Source organism: Mus caroli, chromosome 13 (assembly GCF_900094665.2).
Source record: "Mus caroli chromosome 13, CAROLI_EIJ_v1.1, whole genome shotgun sequence".
Lineage (NCBI taxonomy): Eukaryota > Metazoa > Chordata > Mammalia > Rodentia > Muridae > Mus > Mus caroli.
The window spans coordinates 89,268,611-89,286,765 of record NC_034582.1 but is presented as its reverse complement, the minus strand read 5'-3'; the positions used below and the strand labels follow the sequence as shown (position 1 = coordinate 89,286,765).

General features: G+C 47.8%; 1 protein-coding gene across 1 annotated transcript; it reads left to right on the top strand.

Moving 5' to 3' along the window:
• The first annotated feature begins 592 nt into the window (after nucleotides 1-592).
• F2r (coagulation factor II thrombin receptor) lies at nucleotides 593-17,450 on the top strand. Its single transcript, XM_021180387.2, has 2 exons — nucleotides 593-792; nucleotides 14,370-17,450. The coding sequence occupies exons 1-2, from the start codon at nucleotides 705-707 to the stop codon at nucleotides 15,572-15,574; spliced, it is 1,293 nt and encodes a 430-aa protein (XP_021036046.1). The 5' UTR covers nucleotides 593-704; the 3' UTR covers nucleotides 15,575-17,450.
• Nucleotides 17,451-18,155: the final 705 nt, after the last annotated feature.

Genomic DNA, 18,155 nt, shown 5'->3' with positions numbered 1-18,155 from the left:
CCCGTGGCTGTGGCTCTGGCTTGGGTCACCAGGGGAGGCGGAGTAAGCAAGAGCTTGGAGAATCAACGCCTGGATACCTGGTCCACTTCCACACGTGTGTGGAAGATCAAAGGCTCAACGTGATCCGTCTAAGCTCGCAAAATAAAAGAATTTCGAGAAATGTCAAGCACTCTGTCCACATATCTGGGGACACCCTTGTCACTGCAGCGTAAAAACAAACAAAACCAGAAGTCAGTAGTCAACTTTTAGCTAAACTCCAAACTTGTCGAGTGCAGCCAGACGCCGGGAAGGAGGAGAGACTTGGAGCACCACCACGGGACTCTCCCCTTCTAGCTTCACTTCCCTAGCTCCACGTCCCAGGAGAGTCATTGAAGCGGCCGCAGGCGCTCTCCGAAGACCCCGAGGGGCTGAGTCACTCCCAGGCTTGCAGCTCAACCACACGGGGTGACACAAGGGGAGACTGGGGAGGAGCGAGCATCTGGCGCGGTCTGCCGCTTGGGTTCCGGAGCGAGGGGCTGCGGGCACGAGCGGAGACTGCGGGCACGCGCACAGCCCGCCGAGCCCCGCCCCACGCCCCTGAACCGCCTCCAAATACTCACCCAGGGGCCGCGCAGTCGCCTCCAGTCACCCGCAGGCTCCGACCGAGCTGCTCGGAAGAAAGTAGGCGACGGCGGGCGCCGGGCCGCGCGGGCAGCCTTGGGACAATGGGGCCCCGGCGCTTGCTGCTCGTCGCCCTCGGCCTCAGCCTGTGCGGTCCCTTGCTGTCTTCCCGCGTCCCTATGAGCCAGCCAGGTAAGAGCTGCGGGTGGGTGCGCGTGGGGGAAGCTATCAGAAGTTTTAAGTTGCGCCAGCTCCGTGAAGGGGTGCTCCTGGCTGCAACCCTGCCTCAGTTTCCCCCAGGAGCCAAACAGTCATTTGGGCCGAGATTTAGAGGTTCCCCTAGTCACATCCATGTGGGGCGCGCCATATCCTCCCCACTCCCCGCACGGCCGATGCTCTTTTGGACTCGGTTTTGGAGGGTGCAGTCCGCGGGCCACCCGGTGTTGGATCCGGAGGAGGGGCCCGAGGGTCCGCGGAGCGGTCTCCGCAGTCGCTTTTATTGTCATTGTGTGGCCTGTTTTACTGTTTTACAAGACCACCTTCAAAAAGAAAGGATCTTGTGATTCTGGGCTTTCGGTGTGCAGTGGAACCACTCTCCTCGAGTTTTTGCTTTGATGGAACTCTCGTTTTCTCGTTTGATTTACAAGGAGGGAAAAGCGATGTGAAAGAAAAAAATCACAATCACACAATAAAGACGGGACAGCCCCCAGCTTGGCCTGGCACCCAGGAGGTGATGAAGGTTTCTGGTTGCAGGGAGTAGGGTCTTTGTTATTGGAAACCTGTTTCTCTGCATGGAGAAAAGGGACCCCTCTTCAGAATCAGGCGCACCTAGAAATCATCTAGTCTTAGTTTTTCTCAATGGAATTTCCTCATCTGCCGCAAGGAGGTTGCCTGCCTCCAGTACATTCGTTACTTACAGTGTATTTTTAAATATCTGCCAGTTTGACCAAATAAATTAATTTGGTCGACTTATTTCGTCAAATATTTTCTCTTTTCTCCAAAGCAGAGGTGTAGCCTGTAAAGTTTCCAATTGTTTCGACTTTCTTAGTAGGGACACCTTTAGCCTTTCCTTTCAGGCTGAAGAAAACCCACTAGATTTTCTTCAGTTTTTGTTATCTCTGAAAGAATGTGCACTTCGGTGCTCCCACATGTAAGGATTAAGAGGTGACAAAGAGTGGGGTGTTTCCTGTTCTCTGTCTTTCTTCAGTGTGAGCTTGAGTGGTGCTCATGGGAAAACTCAGAACCCCACAGAGGGCCCCCAAGCTGAGCAGCAGCTAACCAGCCTGCCTGTGTTTGGGTAGCCGACCTAAGACCTTAATCATCATCAGCCTTGAGGGCGAGGAGGATCCAAAGTGTATGGAGATGTGAGTTCACATAACTTTAGGTTACTTCCTTGCTTTTATTTTGGAACAGGCCCTTTAAAATATAGACTATGAGATGTGGCCAGCACAGAGCATAGGTATGATAAGGAGACATTTATCCCCTTTCTCTGATTCTAAAAATGAGGCCCAGAGAGATTGAGTGGCCTGCCTTGGGGGGGGAGGGTTATAGGAGTGGTCCCCCTACATTGGGTGCAGACAATAAGTGAACTCACAAACTCAGCCAAAAACAAATCTGCTTCTCCTTACCGCTGCATAAAGAGAGAATGGCTGTGGTTAACTCTGGCCAAGTGCCTTGGGGTTTCAGAGAAGGCCATCCTTATCTCTAGGCCAAGCCCAGTCCCTCGGCAAGAAGCAAGAGGTCCCTGTACAAGAAGGGCCCCGGCCTTGCTCTACTTCCCCTGACATATTCCTCACTTCACCCAGCCTCTAACCGCCCCTCAAGAACAATGCCCTCTCTGGCTTCTTCTCCCATGTCACTCCAGACCAGCCGGCTTTTCTCAACTTCGCATGCCCTCTTAACTGTGAACTGCTACTCTGTAGCAAGCTCCCACCCTAGCTGCTCCTGCCTGGGTTTGTCATGTGAACTTGCTCTTTTTAGAGCCCAGGGCTTGCTTCTTTTCCAAAAATCTCCCTCCCGTTCACCTTCCTCCCCTTCCCATGCCTCTTCCGTTCCTGTTGCCCTGGTGAACTGGAGCTTAGCTGGGTTCTAAGCAAAAGGAGCGTGAAATAATGGGGTTCACCAGAAACCTGGGTGTCTGATGTTGCTACTCTCTTCATTTGGAGCTCACATCTCTTTTGTTCCTTAGTAACTCTCTTTATTCAGTTTTTTTACTACCTCTTGCAAAAACTCACAGAATAAATGGCGTTCCCTATAAGCCAGGTGTTTTTCCAGGATCCCCTGCCCCCCATGTACTCCCTTGCTGTAATTCTCTACTAAACCCAGTAGAGTTACCAAGTTCATGGCTGGAGGAGGGGTTATGTGCAAGCCTGTGATAGTGTGCGAGCACACACACACACATACACACACAGTACTAGGATAACAGTCATACATGGGTGCTGTGATGGGAACTTAGTCCCTCGGGCTTTTGTTGTAACAAGTGTTCTCTCTGAGCCATCCCTCCAGTCCTGTTTGTTTTTCGAAACAAGATTTGCTGTACAGCACAGGCTGGCGTTAAACTCAAATCCTCCTGCCTCAGCCTCTCAGGTTCTAGAGTTACAAGTATGCACTACGATGCCAGAGTTTTGAGGTGAAGGGTTTTTGTTTGTTTGTTTGTTTGTTTGGGGTTTTTTGGGGAGGGGTTCACATGTGGGTTTCACAAGACAGGGTTTCTCTGTGTAGCCCTGCTGGCTGTCCTGGAACTCACTCTCTAGACCAGGCTGGCCTCGAACTCAGAAATCCACCTGCCTCTACCTCCCAAGTACTGGGATTAAAGGCGTGCGCCAAGGGTTTATCCCTGCCCTTATATCCTGCAAATCCCCTGTAACCTTGTGTGTGTTATTGGCTTTCAAAGGTAACTTTGCTGTCTTAAACTCATCTATGAGTGGCACATGGCAACAAGCAATTCTGCACAGCTTTAGGAAAAGACACTATAGAATATATATTTAAAGTTTGTGACAAGTTGCAAATTGGATTTTAGAGTATTACAGAAACGTGGTTTCTGTTTTGTTTTGTTTTGTTTCTGTCTGTCTGTCTGTCTGTCTGTCTGTCTGTTTTGCTAGCCAGCCATAAGTGAGAAATACATTTTACTTTGTGGCACAGTTGAAATATGCATAATAACATCCATGACACCCATGTGACTCCAGCCTCAAGGCGGCTAGACACCTCAGGCCCCTGTGAGCAACCGCACGCGTGTGCACATACCACCCCTAAGACACATACATGCTCGTGCACACACAAAGCACATGCACACACCACATACACACACACTACACATAATTACAAATAAAGTAAAAAGATTTTAAAAACTTGTGGCAACCCCTACAATTGGATTTCATAGCTATTGCTCAATCTCTGCTGGAATTTTAACCTAGCATAGCTGGGACAGTGATTCGTCCTAAGGAGCAAACTCAAGGCCTAGCCAGAAGAGCTGTGCTTTCTCAGAAGTGTAATTTATGAATCTCTATCTTGTTTAGGGTCCGTTATTTCAGTTCAGGCTCACTGACTGCAGAAAGGCTGGGGTAGTGGGACAGCTGAAGTCTGGGATGGACTGTGGACCCTGGGACACACTGATCCTGAGTTGGTCTTTGATGACTTGCTGTTGATTAGAGTATAGACAGTGGCTTTCCGGGGACAGGAATCTTGGGGATGGTGACTCAGGGCAGAGAACAGACCACAGAGGTCACGGTGGCTTTCAGGGAGGCCCATGAGCATCCTAACACCACATCTGTCTCCTGCCTCCGAGCAAGGGTCCTAAAGACTAGTGTGCATGTCCCTGTGCTTTGGGAACACTACAATAACTTCCTGCAGCAGCTGCAGCTCCTCCTGGCCTGTCTGAAAGCTCCAGGGTGTGCCAGAGAGGCAGCAGCCTCCAGGACACTCTTCCATGAACTCTGCCTTACTGGTTTGTTCTGCTGTTCTTAGGTAGGCCCCATCCAGAACATCCTATTAAAGGTTGCATTGGAGGGTCCCCAGAGGCTGAGTAGGCTCTGAGTTGAATCACAAGCACCCAGCCTCAGCACTGGATGACAGAAGTGGGCAGATCTTGAAAGCTCTCTGGCCAGTCAGCCTGCCTAGACAAAATGGAGAGCTTCGTGTTCAGTGATAGAGCCTGTCTCAACGCAGCAAGGCTCAAAGCAATGGGCAAGACTCTTGCTGCTCTCCTCCAGCTTCTACATGCACACACATGGTTATATGTGCACACATGGTCACGCGAATGCGCGTACACACTTATGTACACATGCACAAGGTTTTTCACTCATCTCTGTGGGTGCTTGTCCACTTCCTATGTATGCCTAGGAGGGCTGAGTTGTGCACAGGGGTTTGGCCAGTAAACCCCAGAATTTCCAAGTAGCAGGAAGGTTTGACCCCCAAAATAAACATAAAAACAAAAGTGAAAATAGAGCACAGATGGTTCATTGTGGTAAAAGGGTATTAAGCCTTCATGCCTATCTAGGTTCAAATCCTGGCTCTTCCACAGACTAGCTGTGTGATCTTGAATGAGTTACTTAACCTCTCTGTGCCTCAAAATTATCATTTATAAAATAAAGTTATAAGGTAAAAGCAAGGGACATGTCTGGTATTTAGTGGATGTTCAACACATGTGAAGGTTTCCTGGATTCTTTCCCCTACATACTAATTTTTACATATTCCCCCAAACCTTTAAAATGTTAATACATGCCAGGTGTGGTGGTGCACGCCTTTAATCCCAGCACTCAGGAGACAGAGGCAGGTGGATTTCTGAGTTCGAGGCCAGCCTGGTCTACAAAGTGAGTTCCAGGACAGCCAGGGCTATACAGAGAAACCCTGTCTCGAAAAAAAACAAACCAAAAAAAAAAAAAATGTTAATATATTCCAGCCATGGTGACACACACCTTTAATCCCAGTTCTCTGGAGGCAGAGGCAGACAGATCTCTCTGAGTTCAAAGACAGCCTGGTCTACATAGCAAGTTCAAGGATAGCCAAGGCTACATAGTGAGAGGTCTCTAAATAAATAAATAAGATGTTGATACTAGATGATTTCTCTACACATAAAGCCATATTCATGAGAACACTCAAGAACTTCCCCTTCTTCTGCACTAAACACAAGAAAAACAAACAAACAAAACCCAGAAACAACAATGCTTGCATTTGGGGCGAGAGCGATGGCTCAGCAGTTAAGAGATGTAGTGCTTTTGCAGAGGACCCATATTTGATTCTCAGTACCCCTGTCAGGTGGCTCACAACTAGCTCTAGAAGGGCACCTGCTCATTCATGCACATGCAGAGAACACACATGCATGCACACACATAATTAAAAGTCAATTTCTAGTGACAAGAAGGTATCATGAATTACTTGTTTTGCTTTGCACATATTTGTCCACAGCCCATCACCTGACTTCTTTTAGCAAGACCCTCGCTGTCCCCCGCAAGTGAATTTTAAAGCCAGTCCCAGACATCATCTCTGTGATGGTGATCTGGCTGAGAGGAATCTGTCAGTCTGACTATCACCAAGGTGGATCTGGCAGATCTGCATGGCTGGGAGGGGGGAGGGGGAGTGGGTGCCCCCCTCCCTCTCTGTGCTCTGTGACCTTACTGGAAGAAAGAGGGCTGGTATCAGTGCTCCCTGCTGAGCCTCCAAACATGCTCTCCTTAAATACACTATTTTATTAAATGAGAATATAAGTTATAAGGCAAGAGGTAGTGGCCCACGCCTTTAATCCCAGCACTTGAGAGGCAGGGGCAGGTGGATCTCTGAGTTTGATGTCTACAGAGTGAGTTCTAGGACAGCCAAAGCTACACAGAGAAACCCTGCCTCAAAAAACTAACTAACTAACTAACTATGCATGCATGCATGCATTAAATACATGACCTTAAATATGCATACAGTTCTAGAGGTAAGAACTTTTTTTCCCCATAAATGCAATATCATCAGAAGAAAGTAGTGGACAGTTTCTTCATGTCATTCTATGCAAAGTGTCTAAGTTCCCTGATTGTCTCATAAATGCCTGTTAACATTATATGCAAACCAGGAGGGAAGAACTCCAACGCTGCGCTTGGTCTCTGTGCCGCCCATCCAGTCTTTCATCTATAACTACTCCTTACTCTTCAGTCCTGGGGACCAAGCCCAGGAACGTCACGGCTCCACCCCTTTTACTTGCTATTTAGTTGTCTATCTCGAAGGCTTCCTGACGTCTGCACCAGCTTGGCTGCATGACTACAGTTTGATGAGACTCTCCACACACAGACACACTGGACCACCTCCATCATCATGTATTCTATGAACAAAGTGCTCTTCTTTGGCCAACCAGAACCCACGGGGTATTGACCTGATGCTAACAACACTTGGAGGTATCCAAGGCTGTGCTGTGCAGCTCCTACCCCAGATCCGAAAGAAGGCATTCTGGGGCTGGGGGTGGGGAGCATGCTGGCTCCTGCCTTGGGAAAGTGATGTTTGTTTGAGTTGGAGGGACTGGAACATTCTAGAAAGGCTGCAGGGTTTCACTTGTCTGCCTGGATTCTGCCATGCTTCTCCAGTGTCCTCCTCCTCCTCATAGTCGTCATTCCATTTGGCCTGTGAAATGCAGGCCATGGCTGACTTGCTCACTGTGGGAATGTAGGCAAGATCCTGAGACTTCAAGTTAGCTAATTCCCCAGAAGGGTGAGCACTGGAGCAGAACACTGAGTCACAGTCAAGGCCCTGGCACAGTGAAAGGTATCTTAGTCCCCATCCCTCCACCCCACCCTACCCTATCCCTCCACCCCACCCCACCCCCGAGCCCTGCATCCAGCCAGATCTCAGCAAAGACAAAAGAGCCATCACCTGACACTAATTTCAGGTCTCCAGGTTAGTCTGTATTTAAGCTAGTTAGCAATATGCTATATTCAATATCAAAACTGAAGCCCGGCATGCTGGTAAATGCCTGTAATCCCAGCACTCAAGGGTGAAGACAGGACCGATTTCGAGTTCAAGGCCAACCTCAGCTACATTAGCAAGTTCAGGGCCTACCTGGGATGCAAAAGTCATTGTCTCAAAACCACTTGGGCGCTTTAGAGAGATCCTTCCTTAAGTAAAACTTAGCAAGAAATGTACGAATCTACTTGGGAGCTGTGCTGCGTTCTCTGTAAGACAGAATTTAACTTTGCCTTGCTGTGACTGTTGCTCAACAAGCAAGGTGACTCTGAAGAGCTCTCGGCCAGCTGACAAACACTTTCCCCTTGACGTCTGAGTCATACTCGGACTGTAGGAAAAGCAGATGCAAGTCCCAGCATACGGTCTTGAGTATGTTGGCCGTATCTAGCCACCTTGCCTGGACTCAGTGTTTCAGTGATGTTCGTATACACTTAAGAATACTTTTTTCTAGCGTTTTTTTTTTTAATTTCTTTAATTTCTAGCATATCAAATCTAAAGTGGGAAGAAAGGGTACCCGCCCTAGGCAATGATATTTAGTTGAGGGATTATACATTCTTCTCCGTTCCACACTGTAAATACCATGTGTTCCCTGAGGTATAATGTTTCTGGGCTGCTGACAGAGGACGTGCTGATACTGGCATGACAGCAAACAGTATTGGCAAAGCCCAGGGAGTGTTGTTTTCAGACCACGTGACAACATTCCGTCTGCTAAGCTAGATAAGTGACTTCAAGTCGTGTCCCTGTTCCCAGTATCATGGAGGTTCCTATGTGAGTGTCAGGGCATGCTGGTAAGTACTTAATTCTCTGCTGTGCATCCCCAGAAACCCCCTATTCAGCCAGGCTCTGAACTGAGCATCAGAGAAGTTCCTTTGTGTCCATGCTCACTGGTGGTACTGGGGGATCGTGGGGGATAATTCTGGGTTTCGTTTTCTGAAGTCCCTGGCCGTCTTCCATAATGGCTGTGCTTCCAGCTCTAGCTGGTGTCCAGGGTCCTGGCTTCTCTATACCCTTGCTAGCACTTGGTAATCTTTCTTTCTTCATGGTAGTCATCCTAGTGAAGTAAAGTGATCGCTCATGGTGGTTTTAAATGGCAATTCCATGACGATTAGTAATGCTAAGCATTTTATTACATACCATTCAGGCATTTTTTGTATTATCTATTAGTATTTGTATTATCTAAATGTCTAGTTAGTTTCTGTCCCATTTTTGTTTTTGTTTTTTCGAGACAGGGTTTCTCTGTATAGCCCTGGCTGTCCTGGAACTCACTTTGTAGACCAGGCTGGCCTCGAACTCAGAAATTCGCCTGCCTCTGCCTCCCAAGTGCTGGGATTAATGGCGTGTGCCACCACTGCCAGCCCTTTTTTAAAAAACAACAACAAAAAAACCCCAACAATTTGTTTTCTCCATAGTGAGTCCTTTGTTCCGTAGATGTTTGGACAGGAACCCCTTATCAGGTAGGACGTGTGATCTGTAGTGTTGTCTCCCATCTGTAAGGTATCTCTCACTGAAGACGGCTCCTTTGCTGTACAGAGCTTTTATATTGATTCCGTTCCACCTGTCAGCTTTGGCTGCCTGTGCCTTTGGGTCAGATCTGTGAGCTTTCTCTTCTGGGTTTCCTTACCAAAACTGCAGTTTTGGGTGTTAGGCTTGAGTCTTTAGTCCAGTTGGAGTTAGCATTTCTAGATGTGAGATAAGTGGAAAGGGGGTGCCCAGAGATTTCATTTTGTTTTAATTCTATGTGTATGGGTACTTGGCTTGCATGTATGTGTGTGTACCACATGTGTCCAGTATCTGTGGAGGCCAGAAGAGGACGGTGGGTCACCTGAAACTGGAGATACGATGAGTGTGAACCTCCTTCCAGGTGTAAGACTTGAACTCTGATCCTCTGGAAGTGCAGCCTCTTAATGGCTGAGCTGTCACTCCAGCCCCAGAGCTTACTTTTGTCTAAAAGATTTGAGCAGAGCTAATAAAACTCCCAGTTCTTTTAGTTCATTATGCCCCTCCCCAAACAAGGTCTCACTTTGAAGCCAGGATGACCTACATGGCAGCCCAGGTTTGCCTCAGTTTTTTCAGTTCTCTTGGTTCAATCTCCCCAGTGCTGGCATTGCATGTACCTGCCATTGTGCCCAGCTGCCCTGTTATTTTTTTGTTATTATTTATTATTGGTGCAGGGGATTAAACCCTGGGCTACATGCTAGGCAAATGTTCTACCACTGAGCTAGAATCCCAGCCTCTTAATTCTCATTCTACTGAATCATTTGAGGCTGTATGCTGGACATTGGGCTATGAAGCCTCTGGGTTCTGGCAGATTCCTTCAGAGTATTGATAACTGGCGTTTTGCATTAGCAGTCTGTTGAATTGGCTGCTGTCCTGAGCAGAAGCGCAGGGTATTGTTGTTTTGGTTTTTTGAGACAGGTTTTCTCTGTGCAGCCCCAGCTGACCTGAAAATAGCTCTGTTAACCAGGCTGGCCTTGAACTCAGAGATCTGCTCTCCTCTGCCTTGTGAGTGCTGAGATGAAAGGCATGTACCACTGTTTTAAAGACAGGGTCCACTATATAATCCAGGTTGGCCTTGGACTCTCCATCCTTCTGCTGTCAGCCTTCAGAGCACTTGGTGTGCTGCTGGTGGTGGTGGTAGCTTGGAGATTTTGGTTTTTTGTTTATCTTTAGCAGAGATTGTATGTAATGTGCATGACTCAAGTGTTGCCCAAACCCTCGAGGCTGGGTGTGGCGGCATATGCCTTTAATCCTGGCCCTCGGAAGGTAGAGGCAGGTGGATTTCTATGACTTTTAGGGCCAGCCTAGTCTGCACTGCAAGTTCTAAGGCAGCCAAGGTTACAAAGTATAACCCTGTCTCAAAAAAAAAAAAAAAAAAAAAAGCCTAGAGCAGGTTTTGCACTGGAATTTGGATTTTCTTTCCTAAGACTTTTTCCTCCTTTCTGAAATTCTTTCCCAGTGACTATGGAACTTGTGACCAACCAGCTATGTACTGTGACCTCCAACTGTGTTCTGATTTGCAGTGGTTTAGGGAATGCTGTAAACGTTCGAGACTGAGAACAGCCAGAGTGCCAGGGAAAGCATTCGTGGACTTTTTGTTTTTTGGGCCCCCCCCCCCCCCCCCCCCCCCCCCCCCCCCGCTGTTCTGGGAGTGGGGTGGTTACAATTTGAGTTCAAACTCAGAAAAGCAGGCAGATTTCAGCAATGCTGGTGATGCTGCTGGAGCTGTAAGCCCCCTCCTCCTTCATAGCAGTTCTGTAAATGTCAGTACCACTGCATAGTGGAACTCTGAGTGATAGAAGCTCTCCTCCATGCCTGCATCCCTCACGAACTCTGTAAATGGCTGCATCAGGGAGGGCTTTTAGGGAAGCTAAGTGCATCACCACACTGAGGGATAATTATTCCGCCCATCTCCTTAGCAAGACTTGCAGCTTTCCTGGGAAGTGGTGCCCTGGCCTGCCTGGTTACTGACAGGCCCCATGGGTTAACTCTTCAAGGGGGAGACAGTGGTAGGTGATCTCATTTTAGGAGCAGATCACGGTGTCGTCTCCACTCAGGGCCAGCGGTAGAACTCAAATTCCAGGAAGCATAGCTTTCCCTTACTGGGCTTTAAGAAAGCCCTGACACCTGCACCTTTTTATAGGGTGTTTTAAATCTTGGTGTTGGGGTGGGGGTGGGGCAATTGGGATGATTCCCTTTCTAGTGTTAGCCAGGAAAAAGGAGGTGGGGTCCAAAATAGATTATAAGAGAGGGGGTCCATTGTAAGTGGCTTCCAAGGTGACTAATTCCTCTCTAACTACCTGATCTCCCCCACTCAAGATTTAAGATCATTTAGGAAATGGGCTAGAATTAGGTCTTATAAGGTCTTAGGATCTCTGCTCATAATGACTTGCAGCCCTTGGAAGGTGATAAGGGAACCCAGATAGAACCTGTTAGACCTTGGCAGGGCCTTCGAGTATAGAGCAGATGTGAAGAAGAGACAGCACTTGAGTATACAAGATCCAGAGACTAGTGCCAGACAGTGGTGGCACACGCCTCTAATCCCAGCACTTGGGAGGCAGAGGCAGAGGTAGGTGGATTTCCACAGAGTGAGTTCCAGGACAGCCAGGGCTACACAGAGAAACCCTGTCCGAAACCAAACCAAACCAAACCAAACCAACAAAAAGATCCAAAGATCCAGAGACTAGTAGGATCACACCGAGATTATAACAGATAAAACCCATTTCCACCTTGAAAACTCAGAGGTCAGTCCCAAAGCTCTTCAAAGCGGTTGGTAATGCCTTGGTCTGCAGCTTCAGTCACATCTGCAGCTTCTAGGCATCTGTATAAATCTGTGTAAAGAGAGGATAACTGGAGTCCAGAGCAGGGCAGGGGCCCCAAACACTTCGTGCATCCGTGACCTGCAGCAAGGACAAAACTTGTCCATAGAACAAAGAACATTTCCAGCTCTGGCCAAGGACAAACGATGCGGTGCCTTGTCAATGAAACTGCCTGTCAGTTTCCTACCCGCTGTCCCCATTCTCTCTTATGGCAGTGCAACAGGGTGTGTTCCCTACTGTCTGGGCAGCACCCCCCTAAGTGCTGTGAGCCCTGAGGGATCAAGGCTCTTTCCTCTCATACCATACTGTCCGTCCTCGGGCAGATTCTCCGGTGGACACCAGCCCATGCATCTTCTCATTTCATTTCAAATCTGACACCATCTACCGGAACATAGAATGGGAGCTCTGAGTTTAAGGGCTCAACCCCATAAGACTGTCTGTCTCAAACATAAGTTACCCAAGCCTCGACCTCCAGAACTCAAGCAGGCTGTGTATTAGGGGTTCCCGTGACTTCTGCTCAGATCCCATGATTCCTAGCTCAAGGAACCCAGCGAAAAGCATCTCCTAGGCTTCCCGTTTATCAGAAATGATATTACGGAAGATGCTAATGAACAGCCAGGCAGGAGAGATACACCGGCAGGATGTGCAAACAGGAGCAGGCGCTCCCCTGCCCTCCTGCCAGTCATGTTTCAGGCTTTCATGTGACCAGGCCTGATTCCGAAGCTATCTAGAGGCCTTGAACCACCAGTCAGCTCATCAGCATACAAAAGCCTGGAGATTCCAAGGATCTTCTCTGTGTGCCGGGACGTGGACAGAGCACCGGAACGTGTTCCAGGGTGCCATAGACACTGGCTTTGGATCTCTCTCAAACTAAAAAAAAACCACTGGGAAGGGGGAAAAGTCTACCATCTTGTCCTACCTGTGCCTTCTACTGTCCTGTGACCCTAAGGACCTTTAGCCATTAGTGGGGAGTAACAGGGAACCACAGAAGAGCAGCCTAAAGTTTTAGTCTAAGAGGATTGTCTCTGCGGGATGCTCCGTAGCTGTGCAGAAGCAGAACTCAGCCTTGCGGCGTTACAGATCTCAGAGCCTCTCTGAAAGTGTGCTTTTCCAAGAAGGTTCCACAAAGGAGAACAAAACCCAGATCTGAAAGCCCACCGCACTTGTGCAGTTTCCAAGGTTTAACTCCGGCAGCATCTCTGAGAGAGAGAGAGAGAGAGAGAGAGAGAGAGAGAGAGAGAGAGAGAGAGAGAGAGAGAGAGGCATATCCAGCCTTTGCCGCACACACCCCCAGCGTCAGGGACCTGGTGCTCTTTGTGGTTGCTGTTTGCCCTCCTCAGCCTCCCAGCACCCACCCAGCAGATGTAGGATTTTATTAGCAAAGCTCTTTGCTCCCAAAAGCCTGCTGTCTGACTGGTGCCGTTAACTTTCCTCTGACTAACATCTCAAGTGGATAATTTTGACAGCAGGAGGTGTAGGTAACTGAGCCCGTATTTAGACATCTGGTTGATACTCCAGAGAGCCCAGTTCGCTAGGCATGCACCTTGAGACATAGAGCATTCTAGAATAAGGTCATGGCCTGGTGTAAGTGACCAAGCACATCTGCTGCTAGACTGACTTGCCGGGCAAGGAGGCAAGATGCTGTCGGAGGGGATCGGGGCCTCCAAGCCGTGTGAAGGGGTAATTGAGGGCCTCCACACCTAGATAGGTAAGGCATCAATGACATTCTACTTTGTAAGCAAACTGAAGATACAGGAAAACTCCTTTGGTCATCGATTTGGGGGAGCCTTGGATCTGACTCTGAATGGCCCCCTATGGTGTGGCCTGTAGAATTTCCTCTCTGCTTTCTATGTGGGTTTCCCTTTGGGAAAGAGAGGTGGGTTTCTCCGAATGGCTCAAGCCAGCTAGGGAAGGAAAGAGAAGGCATAGAAGCTGGAGGCGAGCTGTACATACAGATGAAAGGTGGGGTACAACCAGAGAGAAAGCATGGCTTGAGGGATGGCAAGGTGGCTCAGGGCAAAAAGACATTTATCAACAAGCCTGACGGCCAGTGTTCAATCCCCTGGGTGCACATGGTAGAAGAAGAGGACCAGCTCTCCCTCCACCCTGTGGTATGCCTGCTTTCTCCTACCACACAAATTAAAATAAATACAACGTAAAGCATAGCATCGTTGGAGCCTTCAAGGTAGGTGAGGTTTGCGAGGTAGATCTCTGGAAGGACCTCTTTGTCCTGCGGAGCGGCAGAGTAATAGGAGTATCATATCCAAGCAAAATGTTGTGCAATATTCCAAGCTAGGAGCGTATTCCCTAACCAAGCCCTTAGTCCATCTGTGCAGGATCTGAACCTAGCCATCTGCTCCTGGGGGAAATTACAGAACACAAACAAAAGCTCACCCTCTGCTTGTCGCGGCTGCCGGTTATTTTTTGTTGTTGTTGTTGTTTGTTTGTTTTGTTTTTGTTTTTTGTTTTGTTTTGTTTTTGTTTTTGTTTCCGTCACTCACGGTCTCAATTTTCTTCTTTCAGAATCAGAGAGGACAGATGTTACGGTGAACCCCCGCTCATTCTTTCTCAGGAATCCCAGTGAAAATACATTTGAACTGGTCCCCCTGGGGGATGAGGAGGAGGAGAAAAATGAAAGCGTACTGCTGGAGGGTAGGGCAGTCTACTTAAATATAAGCCACCCTCCTCTCACGCCGCCGCCGCCTCCCTTCATCTCGGAGGACGCCTCGGGATATCTGACCAGCCCCTGGCTGACGCTCTTCATGCCCTCCGTGTACACGATTGTGTTCATTGTCAGCCTTCCTCTGAACGTCCTGGCCATCGCAGTGTTCGTCTTGAGGATGAAGGTCAAGAAGCCGGCCGTGGTGTACATGCTGCACCTGGCCATGGCCGACGTGCTCTTCGTGTCGGTTCTCCCCTTCAAGATCAGCTACTACTTCTCCGGCACAGATTGGCAGTTCGGGTCTGGAATGTGCCGCTTCGCCACCGCAGCGTTTTACGGTAACATGTACGCCTCCATCATGCTCATGACGGTCATAAGCATTGACCGGTTCCTGGCGGTGGTGTATCCGATCCAGTCCCTATCCTGGCGCACTCTGGGCCGAGCCAACTTCACTTGCGTGGTCATTTGGGTGATGGCCATCATGGGGGTGGTGCCCCTTCTTCTCAAGGAGCAGACCACCCGAGTTCCGGGACTCAACATCACCACCTGCCATGACGTCCTCAGTGAGAACCTGATGCAGGGCTTTTACTCATACTATTTCTCAGCCTTCTCCGCCATCTTCTTTCTTGTGCCGTTGATCGTTTCCACGGTCTGCTACACGTCCATCATCCGGTGCCTTAGCTCCTCCGCGGTTGCCAACCGGAGCAAGAAGTCGCGGGCTTTGTTCCTGTCTGCCGCGGTGTTCTGCATCTTCATCGTCTGCTTTGGGCCCACCAACGTCCTCCTGATTGTGCACTACCTATTCCTCTCCGACAGTCCTGGCACAGAGGCAGCCTACTTTGCTTACCTCCTCTGCGTCTGTGTGAGCAGCGTGAGCTGCTGCATCGATCCGTTGATTTACTACTACGCCTCCTCCGAGTGCCAGAGGCACCTCTACAGCATCTTGTGCTGCAAAGAAAGCTCGGATCCCAACAGTTGCAACAGCACCGGCCAGCTGATGCCGAGTAAAATGGACACCTGCTCTAGTCACCTGAATAACAGCATATACAAAAAGCTATTAGCTTAGGGAAAGGGTTGCTGGAAGATTCCATGAGAAAAGGTTGGAAAGCGAACAGCCGGGAATCCCATTAGTCCCAGCAAAGAACTGTATTTACTTCGAAACCTAAAAAAACAACCAATATCTGATATGCACGAATACTTCTGCTATCAAGAGTATAGATTGGATAATTACCAGCAAGGTGACAGGAACAGAAATAAAGGTATCCAGTGTTGCTAGTGCTATGATAGTAACTGGATGTCATGTCACTTCTTATATAGCTAGGTGACTTTAATATATAGATGGTATGTACACACTCATTTGTCATGCAGGAGGGAATCTGTGCTTTGACACATTTTTGTTTATTCCCTGGCCATTACTATGGAAATAATCAGATTCTCTGACTTAATAAACAAAGTCTGAGTTGGTGGGTGTTAGCACTGGGCAGCTGGAGACCCTAATGATAGGGGAGGAGTCCGTAGTTTAGACTTAACACAGCTTTTGCCTATATTTTTTTTTCAAATTATTTGATAATAATGGTTAGTGATGGAAGGATGAGACAGTATTGTGTGTAGGGGAAGCTCTAATACTTTTCATCTTGAACATACCGTAGTTTTAAGAATTATCAAAGCTGTTGGAAAGCCCGTTTTGATATGGGTAGCATTTTTTTTTTAACTTGCAATTTACTTACTGAATACATGGACCAAGACTGAGCATAAGACTCACCAGGACTGTAATAACCCTTACAAAGCAGCCAAGCCTAGACACAGCCATCTGCGTGGAGGCCTCTGAGCATCAGGTACATCACACCCCTCCGGCTCTGCCCCCCAGAGAGCAGAGATGGATGGGGAACACCAGGCCCACCCCATCCTGCTAGGATTCTCATTAGCTGTGAACTGACTGTGTCTTTTAGAAATTGGCAAGGTAAGGTATGCCATCTTGGGAGGCAGTAACTATGAAAGACTCCTGTACATCTGACGAGAAGAGAAAGGTGTGTTTACATCCAGTAGCTGTCCTGCAAGGCTGGCCCTTGCACAGACAGACACACCCACATGCCCTGGTCACACTGTTGGATAGTGGGCCATAGACTGACTATAGGAGAATAACTGAGTCCTGTCCTTACTCAGGCAACGCAGAGAGCTGGCATGTGGTCAGCTATGATGCACATAGAACTTATCTTCAGCTGGATGTAACCAAGTGTATTTCACATAAGCAAGGCCTATCAGCTAAACTGCTTTGCATATCTGAGTTTCTGCTTCCAGTAGCTATAGATTAGGATAAAAACACAGTATAAGATGTATATTTTTAATACATATGCCCTTCAGTCTACAAAATTACACACTATTTATTTACAAATGTTTTTTTCAAAAATTACTCAAATCAGCCAGGCATTATGGTATACACCTTTAATCCCATTTTAAGAAATATATAGGTCAGTTTGGTTAAAAATAATAGTAATGAAAGGAAATTTCATTGACTGAAATTGATTGAAATTTATTCTGTATTTTTCTTGAGTTATTGAAATTATTTGTAAAGCATTTTTAATGCCACAGTGACTAACAAGCATATAAAATCTTCATGCCTTTGACAAAATAATTTGAAAATTAATTTAAAACATATCCTTTTTCTGATTAAAAAATATGTTGGCATTTTAAGCAAATAAGAGTAGAAAGGTTGTTTATTTAAGAGAACAAAGTATTTCCAAATACTGTAGAATAGCTTCCATGAAAGTCCTATGGTTGTATGGCTAACTTGGTTCCTGTGTTGACTGATCTCAATCACTGACTCCCTGCCCCGTGTTCTGTCTGTGACTTAATGTAACTGTTATCACTGCACTTGTGAACTTTTGCATCATTGTTTTGTGTTCACCCTCTTTTTTTAAAAAAAATATATTAATAAACTAAAACCACGCTTGGTCTCTGGAATAGATTATTCCAGTGGGCCCCGGTGGGAGTGCACAGCACTCTTTAGTGAATGGGTGCTTTACAGTTCTGTAGCTAGAGTGAAAGGGTCAGCAGTGGATGAGGAAGCTCCCCAGAGGCTACAGGTTAGGGATACCGCTCACCAGCCAGAGACAGGGCAAGGATGATAGAGAGGGGCTGATCCCTGCTACATGACCCTCCCACCCCTTGCTGGTGCTTCCCATTTGCTTTTCCAGTGTGTGTGTGTGTGTGTGTGTGTGTGTGTGCAGTTAAATCTGTGTTTCCATACCTGTATGTAGGGGCACCTTATCCCACCTCCTACCCCCAACCCCTCCCTCACCTTCTGACCACACCACAGACACTCCCCCTAAATTTCACAGGTGAGAAGACTGTTCCTGGGCTCAGCTACAGAACCAAATGGCGAGAGCACCAGGGTGACATCCCTCGTAAGTCAGCTTCCCTGGGCCTGGAGAAGGGATCTAGCATAGTAAGTGGAGTAAGTGTGGTTTTTGAAAAGCGTTCGTTAGCTGGTTATCTTCCCATTTTTCAATCCCCTTTTTGGAAAATCGATTACAACATTGAAAACAGACCGGTTTCCCAACTTACAGGCTTTGTGAATTACATCTACAGTTCTGTTTTAGGAAGAGACAGACGTGTCTGAGGGGGGCACTGGGCATTTGTGGGGCCTG